General features: G+C 44.3%; 1 protein-coding gene across 7 annotated transcripts in view; it reads right to left on the bottom strand.

The window, feature by feature from the left end:
* TNIK (TRAF2 and NCK interacting kinase) overlaps positions 1-12,958 on the bottom strand; it is a 305,446-nt gene that overhangs the window by 118,454 nt on the left and 174,034 nt on the right. For all 7 annotated transcript variants that reach the window (XR_014168246.1, XM_081910721.1, XM_081910720.1 and 4 more), the window contains one exon: positions 4,738-4,848. Coding sequence is in view for 6 of the 7 variants with exons in the window: in XM_081910721.1 (XP_081766847.1) it covers positions 4,738-4,848 (111 nt within the window). In the remaining variant the exon portion in view is untranslated. The remainder of the gene's footprint in view (positions 1-4,737; positions 4,849-12,958) is intronic.

Here is a 12,958-nt window from a genome sequence, read left to right as displayed (position 1 = left end):
GGGAGCAGTTTGGGAAAAACAGCTCCGAGATACAATAGCTCTGCATTCCAAACATTCCTGTGGTTTCCTGTTCAAGGGAAGGAATGCTGTTGCTTAGCAACGAAGGCCAGTTTCACGAGAGGGCTGGACAAGTCAGGCTTTTGCCTCGGAGAGGCAAAAACAAGGTTTTGTTATGACTTAGGCCCAAGCAAACAAACTGTTGGAAAGGGACTTTCCAAAGCAGCTAGCGTTCAGAGCTGCCAGGTGCACAGAGTGTAAACAAGCCAGCTATTGGATTTTAGAGGCTTGTGTTTGAGAGTCAATGCAAGGACTCAAGATGGATGCCAAGAAGGGAGCTTTGCCTTCTCTGCCCCTTCTGACCAGTGACAATTATGCATCTTGGTCTATTAAGATGAAGGCCCTGCTGCAGAATCAGAGACTGTTTGGGGTGATTGAAAACCCCATTCCAGCAGCACCAACGCGTGCTTGGGAGTCACAGGATGTGAAGGCCAGAACTGCTATAATTCTGTGCGTGTCAGATTCGCAGCTGATCCACATACAAGATTTAGACCACGCGAAAGATGTTTGGGACACGCTGAGAAGGACACATCAGAGAGATGCAGGTTCTTCAGCGTTGCTGTATTTTGAGAAGCTGACCAACCTGAGGCTTGCGCCTGATGGAGATGTTCAAGCGCACCTGACGGAAATGAAATTTCTGCGTCAACAGATGGTGGAACGTAACTTCCGTCTGCAGGAGGAAGTGTTTTGCTTCATGGTGATCAACAGCCTGAATCGGACTTACAAAACGGTTGCCAGTCAGCTGGGGTCTCTCCCAGCAGCGGATCTCACGTCGGAGAGGGTCTTTGCCGTCGTGTTGAATGAACATGACAGACTTGCCGCCCTGGAAGTCAAGGACAGGGGGAGCAAAGAACGGAGTTCTAACGCCCCCACTGCTGTTGCTTCTGGAGGAAACGCCGAAGCTTTCAACGTTGTCCGATGCTACAATTGTGACCAAACTGGGCATCTTCAGCGGTACTGCAAGAAGCCACGTAAGAACAGAGGAGCCAAGGCGAGCTCCACAAAGTCTGAGGCGTCAGACAAAAGTCACACCAAGCCAAAGACAAAGACTCCAAAAGCTTTGATGTCGCTAAAAGCCACACCAGAGGTGGGAAACTTCTTTGTCCTAGACACGGGCGCGACGGTTCACATGACAGGACACAGAGGACTATTTTCTACGTTTGAGAAGCAAAGCTTCGCTGTGCAACTAGCCAACGGTCAAAAGCTGGAAGCGACCGGAATTGGGACTGTGTATCTTGAAAGTCTGAACTTGACTATAAGCAATGTTTATTTGGTTCCAGAGTTGAAGTTCAATCTGCTCAGTGTTTCACAGATTGCCAAGAAGGGACTAAAACTGTCCTATGATGATCAGAACTGTGAGATCTACAAAAATGGAGAGTTGTATCTTTCTGCCAAAGAGAAAGATGGACTGTATTTGTTGACTTTTGATCAAAGTGATTACATGAAATGTAATTCTAGTGATTCAAACATGATCTCTTTTACAGGTGTAGCCAAGAAGAACACCAAGCAGGTCACCTCGAGGGTCGACAAGGCATTTCAGCGGGTGTATGCTGATGTGATTGGTCCTCTAGCACCATCTAGAGGCAATGCAAAGTATTACCTAATATGTGTTGATTCTTTTACAGGTTTTGTCTGGATTTATCTTTTGGAGAGACCGAAAGAAGCCTTAGAAAGGTTTAAAGAGTTTTGTGACAAGGTTAAAAATATGCATGATGCTGACATAGATTGTCTTTGCACAGATGAGAAGCCAATTTTCTTTTTACAGGATTTCCAGAGGTTCCTGAAGAAGAAAGGGATAAAACACAAAATTGCTAGTTCCGAAGAAGCTTGGAACAAATGTGTCTGTAGTAGGGTGAACAAAGAATTGCAAAAGGGAATGGAAGCGCAATTGCTTAGTTCACATCTGCCACATGAGTACTGGGCTGAGTCACTAATGTCATATTGTTACACGTGGTTGAGAAAGTTTTCAAAAGAGTTCGGAAGTTCTCCTTTTGAGAAACTGTTCCACAGAAAACCTTCTGTTGCCCATTTCAAGGTTTTTGGGTCTCATGTGAGAACAGAAACTCCAGATGGGGTAAAGAATGCCAGAGGCATTTTTGTGGGTTATGAAAAGGGTCTCTACAGAGTAATTTTGTCTGAATCTGGTCAGGTGATTCTCACAAAATTTCTAGAGAGTGCTCCTGAACAGGAGAGAGTGATTGTTCACACATTTCCCACAGGTGATGATTCTGATGATGATGATGAGTTTGATCTTATTGAGTTCAGTAGTACTGATGATGACAGCGATAGCTCAGACAGCTCAGTTGTCACAGTCATTGAGAGGAAATCTCAGATAATGACTAGATCCTCAGAAGAGGAGGATGAACCACTGATTAAGCTTAGTACTGGTTCTCCAGAGAGTTCAAAGGCTGAACCAGAAAGCAAAGAAGAGCAGCACCTCTTACGTAGGTCTGAGAGAGCAACGAAGGGTGTACCACCCAAGAGGTATTCACAAGAGTTTGCTAATTTAGCTGTTGCTGTTGTAAACGACCAAGGTCAAATTGAAGCTGTGTCTGAGTCAGAGACAAAGGCACAACAGAGAGTTGCTAACCAAGGTAATGCAGAAGCACTCATTCCTTGGAAGTCACACAACCAGAGAGGTACATTGGTAAAACCAGTGGCGGGTAGTTCCAAGGGTGGAACTGAAACAACAGGGGAATGTTATAAGTATAACAACTGTTTGTTTTCTTCTCTGGATGACGCTTTGCTCGCTGCACGCATTGATACTTTAGGGGGAGTATGTTATTCTAAAGCAGCAATGCGGCAGCAAGCAAAGGCTATAGCAGCCAAGTCTGCTGCTTGTGGCTGGAAAGCCAAACAGGAAGCTTGTGACTGTTGCCATGGGAACAAAGGGGCAGTCCATTCTGTACTGAGCACCGGATGTTAGCTCAGTAGGTTTGTCATATGACCTGTACAGGATGTACATGGGTGGAGGTGGAGTTTCTCTCTGTTTGTTGAAGAGAGCAGACATCTTTACTGTATGACTGCTAAAAGACACAAATAAAGACATGTAGATACGTTTACTGTCTGTGTCTGATTCCCCTCCCTGGGGATATGCAGGGAGCAGGGAGGAGGAGAAGCAGTTGGTGTGTTTTCCTCACAGCCTGAGGAAAATCGCCGGAACGGACCTCGAGTATGTTTATTCCTGCCGGGAGTCGCCGGAGGGAGGTCTAAGGAATTCAGCCGGTGCCTGAACAGATAGGCACATACCTCAAGACGGGCTAGAATTTTAACAAGGACCACTTCAATCCATAGGCTATGTTCACACATAATGCTAATGGACTGTCAGGGAACTGCCATCGGAGCCAGAGGCGGAGGGAAGGCTCCAGAGGGATGCCAGAGAGGGTCCCAGTAGGGAGAGAGGCAGCCCATCTGCTGGGGAAGGAAATCAGCGTAGCACCAGTGGAGAAGGGGGGCAGAAGGGGGAATCGGCGAGGGGGCTCCAGGACTCCTCGCCGGAGACCAGTGGGGAGAGCACGGGTCCTCCGCTCCCCACACCCTCCCTGCGCAGAAGACTTCCGCGCAGCGAGAGTAGGAGGAGACTTGGCGTCAAAGAACTTCTTTGCTGGAAGAAATTCAAGAAACGCCCACTGATGGATTCTGCCAGCGATTGAGACAGCCACGGGTGAGTGGCTGTCCAGACAGAAAGGGTTCACCCAGGTAGCCCAGCCAGGTGTGGCGACGATTTACGCACGAGCAACCCCTAGAACCATTACATGGACCTAGGGATGTGTTGATGAAGGCAAATCACCCCAAACATCATCACACATGACCAAGTGCAACTGTGATTGACTGGGGATGTATAATGCAGTATTTTTATTTAACAGATTTCCCGCAGGAAGAGGAAATCTGAATTAAATGTAATTTTGATGACTCCATTGTCACGCAGATGGTATGAAAAACCCACATATATGAACAGCACAACTTCCACAATAGCCATTTGAAATGCCCTAAAAATGCATTTTCTCTCCCCCCATTTTTTCTAAAAAGAAATTGAATATAATTTAGACACACCTTTATTCCTATTAATATTAAAGAGGGAATTTTTTTCCTATGAAAGAAAGAACAGGCTTAAAAGTTGAGGAAGAAAGAAAGACAACTGACCCTCACTCATTCATTATACATCATATCTAAGTGACTATGAATCATTTATACCTACAGGCACCTACAAAGCTCTCTTATGACTATCCACAAAACCTCAGGAGCCATCTTCCAGATTATGCCTCTTTTGTAAGCATTAAAAACCAGAGCAGGGACTTGGCACAGGCAGAATGTTGGTTCCATGCAAACTATGGTTTGCAAATCAGGAACTAGCTTTGGGATTCTGCACTCTCCCTGTTCCTCATTCGCTTTTCCAGGGCAGGTTTCCACTCCTTCCCACTGCTTGCTGGAACCATGGTTTAGTGTTACATCCTCACAGAAACTAACCTCGCTTAACACTAGCCAAGACTGCTGTCTTAAACAAAATATGAAATTATCAGTACAGAGGTGACGCTAAACCACGGTTAAGTCTGTGAGTGAAAAGGGAAGAGCAGTAATTTGTGCTAGAGAGAGACAGCAGGCATTCCCAATCCTGGACCTAGGCAACATTTGCTGTCAATGACAGGCTGAAAGGCGGCTAAGCCCATTTTGGTCACGTACCCGTAAAATCTCCCTGCAGATGTAGGCAATCCACTCCTCCTTCAAAGTGTTCCCTTTTGTGTTCTTGATCAGATCAGTGACAGAGCCAGCACCACAAAACTCCATCACCAGCTGGCAAAGGAAACAAAAGTGCAATTATTATAATTAAACAGAAAGCATCCTCCAGGTTGCAATAACCCAGTGGAACACACTGCAGTTGGCAACAGGCAACACTGCTGAAAGAGAAAAGCAATCATTAAGTAATGGCAATCTTTCCACTTTCAAGTTTCCCTTGGCCTGGGAGGTTTGAAAATCTGGAAGAATACAAACAGGATGTCAGAACCGCCTTCTTGAGAAAAAGGGTATTTTTACTGGTTATATAATTTCTGCAACATTTTGGAGCACGCTGCACACTATACAATGCCAGTCTCATCCATCCCCCGCAACTTCAGGAGGTAGCAGATAATAAATATCCCCATTTAACAGACCAGGAACTGAAGCTGAAAGATAGGAACACTCAGGTCTCCTGTTGAGCTAATGATTCACAATAGATTTGAATACAGATCTCTGAGATCTAATAGTTTCTATAAAAGCTTTAGAAACCAGCAGGGGTGAATGTCATTCCTTCCTTCTGTGTACATGTGAGAGTGCGAATGAAGGTTGGGTTTTCTCTAAGGAAGAAAGAAGAATAATGTGTGGAGTATGAAGAATCACATCAAGATCTAGAAGTAAGTTCCTGTTTCAGATTCCTTCTTACCCAAAAACTAAATTTGGTCTCCACTAGGAAGCCTGGCGTGCTCTGGTCCATGGGGTCACGAAGAGTCGGACACGACTAAACGACTAAACAACAACAACAACAGAAGCACCTGTGGCTCCTTGCAAAACACCTCCTAAGAAGAAGGATAATTGGCCCCTTCTTTCCTGTATTTTCACCGATAGGCCAAGGCGATGTTTGTTTGAACTGACTTTTGGCTGCAATTTTGTCTGGCTTTGGATTCTGATTTTCCACAATGGGTTTTGACTTAAACGTTGTTGTAGGTCACTTTGAGACACCTTTCTTGAAAATCGGCACACTTCTTTTAAAAGACATAGCTGTATAAATCTATGTTTTCCCATCAGCCAGTCAGAAAACAGGAATCTCTGAAAGTTCGCTCCAGATGCACAAGACAATCCTTTATCGAACATTCTGACTGCAAAGACACACGTATGCAACTACTAGGCTATGCAAAATAAGGGGTCACAGTATATTCAAGTGGCAGGCTGTGTGCATACACCTAACGATGTAATCCAACACACAGTTACGTGGGAGCAAGTCCCACTGAACTCAGTGGGGCTTACTTCTGAATAGATACCATATTTTTTGCTCTATAAGACTCACTTTTTCCCTCCTAAAAAGCAAGGGGAAATGTGTGTGTATCTTATGGAGCGAATGCAGGCTGCGCAGCTATCGCTGAAGCCAGAAAGGCAAGAGGGATCGCTGCTTTCGCTGCGCAGTGATCCCTCTTGCTGTTCTGGCTTCTGAGATTCAGAATATTATTTTTCTTGTTTTCCTCCTCCAAAAACTAGGTGCATCTTATGGTCTGGTGCATCTTATAGAGCAAAAAATATGGTATGTATAGGATTGCACCGGAAATGAATGCCTTGTTTTACTTTTTAAGAAGTCCAACAGTTATCATACACACAACCCTTTAAAAACTGGGAAATGACCCGTAAAAAATCACACACTCTCCCAAGGCTACTCACACTCTCTCCCTGTACCCTTGAGCACTCTCCAGGGCCGGTTTTCGATGAAGAGAGGCCCTCGGCTACTCCACTTGTGAGGAACCCTCCCAATCCCCCACCCTCACGACTAGAAAAAAAATGGAAGAGTGCTATAAACAAAATTGAGTGAAGCCAAGGATGACAATGGGTATTAAAAATTTTGCAATTCACTATTTTCTCCTCTAAAGGACATAAGATGTTATTGTTAAATACCATGCTGATTTTTAAAAATGCATAAATGTTAAAATTAACACTGAAAAACTTTTGCAATGACTGAACTTTGTGAACCTTTTGTGGAATAAGCATGACTTTTTAGGAAAATGAAATTGTAATGTTCTTTTAAAAAAAACCTTGAGTTTACATATTATATTGCCTGGGAAGTGTAAACAATATGATCATGATTACCTGACAGCGTGGCACTTTTAGAATCTACTTTATGTTCTCATAAAACAGTCAGTTTTAAAATACGTATTAAGAAGTAAACTACAACCATCAAATAAAGTAAGACTACAAATGTTTTTTTCTAGCCTTCCTCATTACAAAAATAATCCAAAACGTCATCAAAATTTGTTTGTCCAAGTTTGTCACTTTCAAAAGGCAATTGGAGCAATTGGGCTAAACTGGACCCTGCGGGCCGATTCTAAGGGGGGCCCCGCACCAAGGCAATCTAGATGGATTTTATTTATATCTCTAAGATTTTGCAGAATTTCAAAAAAAAAAATCAAGCATTGCAGAAAAATTTCAAGTTGGGCCGCACTGGCTGGCCCTGAGTCTGACAGTTGCTGGGCCCGAGTTGCCCTGCCCTCGCATGATCTTGGGTTTGCAATTTGGGGAGAGGGAAGAAGAAGAAGAGAAGAAGAGAAGAGTTTGGATTTGATATCCCGCCTTTCACTCCCTTTAAGGAGTCTCAAAGCGGCTAACATACTCCTTTCCCTTCCTCCCCCACAACAAACACTCTGTGAGGTGAGTGGGGCTGAGAGACTTCAGAGAAGTGTGACTAGCCCAAGGTCACCCAGCAGCTGCATGTGGAGGAGCGGAGATGCGAACCTGGTTCCCCAGAGTATGAGACTACCGCTCTTAACCACTACACCACACTAGACTGCCCGCTGGGGGTGGGTGGGCTGGGGAGGCCCCCTAGATTTAGAGGCCCTAGGCTTCAGCTTACTTAGCCTATACAGAAATCTGGCCCTGGCACTCTCCCAAGGTGAGTGCAATGGCAGGTGAGATTGCCAGTGTTTCACTTGCGGATACACACACACACCCGCTGCAGCTAAGCACGGGAAGCTGAAATTGTGTAAGTTAAATGTGTGTAAGTTGCAAGTCAACAGTATATGTCTATGTCTATGTCTACATCCCTTCACAATTTCAGAAGTAGCCTTACCTTTACCTAAACGCAATGATGAATGAATCTGCCAGCCCTGGACAAATTGCTCAGGTGATTTAGTTAACAGACTGTCCTTTCAGAACATAATACAGGCTTAATGTGGTATCACACCTAACTTGAATAATATAATTTAATAGAATAAAGGCAATACAATCTGTAAGAGCAAGACAGAACTGTTTAATCTTGTAGAACTCCCTCCAGCGATATTTCTGACCGTTCTCAAATTCCCATTTTGCTTCCAACCAGCTCCAAACAGAAGAGCTACTTTTACACATTTCTTGTAGGTGCCGGTGCTGTGGTTGCTGCCAAAGCACAGCAGAAAGGTGTGCAAATTCTGCCCACAGGGTTTGGGAATACTGTTTGTTTACAAGAGCATGGAAGCGATGTTCCTTGGGAACGGGCTTGCAGCCAAAATGCTGAACTTTGAATAACTGGGATGCATAGGTCCACCTCATGCTAATTTGTATTTTTAAATGTAAAATTAAATGAATGTTAACTCACTCCAATTATAGATGTTTTAAGTGCTAGCATGAACATCACTTTTTTCTGTTTTAAATTAAAGTGCCTTTTCATGTATAGAGATGGTCTTACAGATTCTGATGCACAGCTGGGGCACAAATTATTCACTATTCATGTGGCTCCAGAATGTCATCAGTAACATATAGCTACAATACTTCCATTGATCAGCTGGAGAACACAGCAATTTCACTAGGACCACTGACACTGCATAGAACCCATATGTCCATCGGGGTAGAGCACATGTTTGACACACCCTGTATGCTAATAGGAAACTCATTCTGCAAGTGTAGACCCTTACATAGCCAAAATGGAGTGACCACTCACAAGGAGGAGGAGTCAACAGGCGCAAAGGAACTTAAAATTTGCAGAAGTACTGAGTCTTATTCAGAGTAGACCCACTGGAATTAATAAACTCAAATTAGTCATGTCATGTCTATTACCTTCAGTGGATCTAATCTGCGTAGGATTAGCAGGGAATACTACCCTGTTATTTTATTCACTGTATTTTATTACCGTGCATTAGCAATAATCTTTGTGTACAATTTTTAATTTTCTTTTTTAAAAAAACTTTTTGGGGAGGGGGAAACCTAAACATGGTGGGGAGGGAGGAAACCCAAAATCAGACAACTGAGGAATAACTAAGATCAGTAGCCATGGAATTCTGGCTGACTCTTGGGTGGGTGAAACAGGGAAAAGAAGTACAGACAGCGACCTTTCTGTACGCAACCAACTGACACACAACTGCCAATGCCCGGGTCCTTTTGGACCCGGAAAAGGGCAGAACAGGGCAGGCCTATGCATGCTCCACCTACATGTGGGGGGCCAAGAATGGAACTCCCATGCAAAATGGTCAATGCCTGTATCATGGCAGAGGATATGAACAGGAGAAGTCTACCACGCAGCATTCTGTTGCAGTTCTATTGATATGCTACAACGTGATGGAAAGCAATGTGATAACAAGCATGGAAAACGATGCCGTATTAGTCACAAATGGACTGCACTTACAAATCACAACCTGGTATGTCCAGCTCAAATGATCCCCCAAAGATTTTCTAAAGTATGGGCAAGTTCAGGCAAAGCGTGTTCTCCTTCATGGAGAGCACGTGTTGCAGTGGGGGCCGCCAGGACACTCCAAAGTTGGGGGCGGGCTAACTGATCGTTGGCCACTGATGCGATTGGGGCTTCCCTTGTTGTTGGGAAGAAGTTAATGTTGCCATTTGTTGATTGACAGCCAGAAATGCTAAAACTCCTTGCACGAGGCTAGGGCTTCCTCTTTTCGCCCGAGCAGCGGATTGCCCGTCCCTCCCTCCCTAGAATAGGGTTGTTCGCTTTGACCTTGCTATGCCTGTCATGGGGTCGTCTGCTTTGGAGCGGGGGCTTGGTAGGAATTTTGTCCATCTGGCTGATTGGTTTTTGCCTACTGAGTAGCAAACTTGTAAGGTTGCAGTTAGGCGTTGGTTTATGGTTTGGTTGGTTGAGGGGCATGGATTGGCTGTGCCTGCCCCTCTAATGCTGCTGCTGCAAGGGATTCCGTTAAAGGAATTGGGGGCTAACTATTGCTTGTCCACTCTGTCAAGGGGGCTCGGGCCATAGCAATGAGCTCCTGGTTGCATTTGGGGAGAGTTGAGGGCAGGTTCCCTGCTCCGTCGCTATCCCCAAGTGTATTCCCCTATTCTGACTTTCGCATCGTGCGGAATGTCAGTCTGTCCCCCATGGTGGGGGCAGATAGTCGCAACCAATGCCTAAGCAACCACTCACAAATTTGTATTTTAATAAAGTTGTGGCCAAAATTATGCCAAAAACCTTAAACAAAAATTCTGTGTGATGTGTGAGTTATTGGGGTGGCCCTGGGGACCTCGACACGCAAATGCTGAACCACATGCAGCAATAACTGCCCTCATTCAAAGCCCCTGAGAAATGGCTCATGAGGACTTCAAGGCAATAGAAAATTGCCCTGTGATTATGAACTTGCCTTATGTAAACCGCTGGTAATCTGTTTTATTGAGCCAACAAACCCCAGCAGCCTGCAACACCAGGTGATGAAAACTTTGAAAGAAAAAACAAACTCAATCTTTTGCGTGTGCCCGTGTGTAATAATATGCAAGCTTATCTGTCTGGAGCACCTCAGCATGGAAAGAATGTAAAATACAGACCATTTGTCGGTAAAGGCCATTTGTCTTCTTACTTCAGGCCAAGAGAGACAGGGAGCATGTCCCTTTATGTACACACGGTTCATAATTAAAAACTGATGAAAAATGAAGATCACATTCCATGACACATTGCAATCATGAAATATTAAAGAGACAGGACCAAACAATATTAGCGAGAACCAGTTCATCCATTAATTTGAAGGATTGTCTCAATGGTAGTGCCGGCTCACTTCTCTCAAGCCTCCATAACCGTCTGCCCTTGATTTCTCTCTCCTCAAGATTAATTTTTTAACAATATACACCTGAAGCAACCTGTTGGCTTGGTGTATTGGAAGCTTCTAAATGTGTAACGGAAGCATCCGAGAAATTAAAAGTAGTCAGCTAAACATACAAGGGTTTCTCATCACTCTGTTTTTTGGTGCTTCTCTAAAGATCCAGAAAATACAGAAGGGGATTATTATTTTCATTATTATATCTGTTTATGTCCCTGTTACCTCAAAACAGTTTACATAAAAAATAAATCTGAACATGGCAAATCACAGAACACACTGAAAATAACTGCAGTAAAACGTCAATAATGAAGCCACAAAAATTGGTACCATAATACAATGTGCACTCAAGGTTTAAAAAACATAGCCGTCAAAAGCTAGGGAAAAATACGACAAAAATATTCTGTTGAACCGTGAATTTTCTCAACTATTATTATTAAATATCCAGCCCTAGCAGGTTTTGTCACTGACACAGATGGTGGAATATTGATTCAAAGATGCTGCCATCTCAATAGGACACTACTGTAAGCACTTGTTGCTAAAAAAGAGGCATTTCCAATTAGCAGTGTCATGGATGTATTAAATGAAAGAGGTTTCAATAATAATGGCAAATGTGACAAAGTGTTCCTGACTACATTAAAACACAGATTTGCCCAAACCAAAATGGGTGCTTGACTTAAACAAAAACAGCACCTCTTTGCCTCTATGCAAAGAGACTGCAGACTATTCGCAAAGACACCATCACTTCAACGTTCTGCCTTTGGAACAGCTGTACTTTCTTGCACTCGTAGCTGAGAGGGAGAAGTACAAAAATGGAGGAAGGACTTTGCAAAGGTAAAGAAGGCTGTTCCCCCTACCCTCCAGAGCTGTGCTGCTGAGGAAAACAAAGCAACATGGGCTCAGCCCAATACTGTTTACCATCTGCAGACATCTACTAGTCCTTCCCTTCCCACCGGAAGATGCAAGGAAGCCATTTGTCCTGCTTTACTGAACAAAGTCCTGTATTTAAAGGTCTGTCCAGCTCAAGCCCACTTGGTCATTGTGGAGTGAGCAAGTTCCAGCAGATAGGCCCCACCTCCCTTGCCTTGGAGGTGCTCAGTGGCTGCGGTTGACTGGCAACTGGCAACCAGCAGCCTGGGATATTTTACTGGCTCTCGATTAGAAGGAACCATCGAAAGATGGGTGAAACAAGGACCCAGGGTTGTATGAGAGCTTGCTGATCAGTTAGCTTCAGATTTGGCCACTGGATGTTGAAAAATAATAATGCAAAGACTGGTGCCATTTTAGCCTCTGACAGATTGCATAATATACTCCCTTATGAACCACACAGTTTGGGGAAATCACTAGCCATGGTCATCTCAGTTCCATGGTGGAAGATGGGCAGGAATCCTGGCAAATCTACCCCACCCTACCAAGAATATATCTATATCACATGCTCTGCATATGCATTTCTTTCCTCTCAGCCCCCACCCAGCTCCTCATTAGGAATCTACCAACCATTCTAAATCTAAACTCTGAGGGTTGCCATGGAAGCAATCCATCCTTAGACAGGAAGGCCTGAGCCTCATCCCCTCTGGGAGCGGCTCTGTCACCAGCATTCTGCCCCCAGCTTTCAGTGGCCTGGAGCTCTCTGCCTGCCTGAACACTGCAACTCTGCAAACAGCAGACAAGCAGCGAAAAAGCCAACGCCATTGTACATGCATGGCAGTGCTTTTCGGTTAATCACTTCAATCCACCCTAGACAGCAAGGACAGATGACAAACATAAAGCAGAATGGCACCTATATTACCTTGCGGATGTATGCTTTTGTGTTAACATATTGAAATTAAAGAAGGGCTCCACAGCTTGCAATAACATTTCTAGAAGAGTCTCCGGAATACCAATGCGAATGGAAGGGATTTTTTAATTTTGTACCCCTTACTCTGTTTGGTAACCCTTATAGCATTAATTTCCCCCATTGTTCCTACAAAGGTATTACTTAAGACAAGGTCCCGGAATGTTAGGTGCCTGGTGCTATGATCTCATTAAATCTAACCAGGCAAGTCCAGGTAGGGCAAAGGAGAGTAATCATGTGGGATGAAGATCACTAAAAATGAGGACAGGGGACCAGGATGGAGCCCTCTCAACCACCCCTTCCAGTAAGACAAAAGCCAAAGGTG

Source organism: Podarcis melisellensis, assembly GCF_964234715.1.
Source record: "Podarcis melisellensis genome assembly, chromosome: 5".
Taxonomy (NCBI): domain Eukaryota; kingdom Metazoa; phylum Chordata; class Lepidosauria; order Squamata; family Lacertidae; genus Podarcis; species Podarcis melisellensis.
The sequence above is the reverse complement of the archived record's forward strand: the minus strand, read 5'-3'. Positions and strand labels throughout refer to the sequence as shown.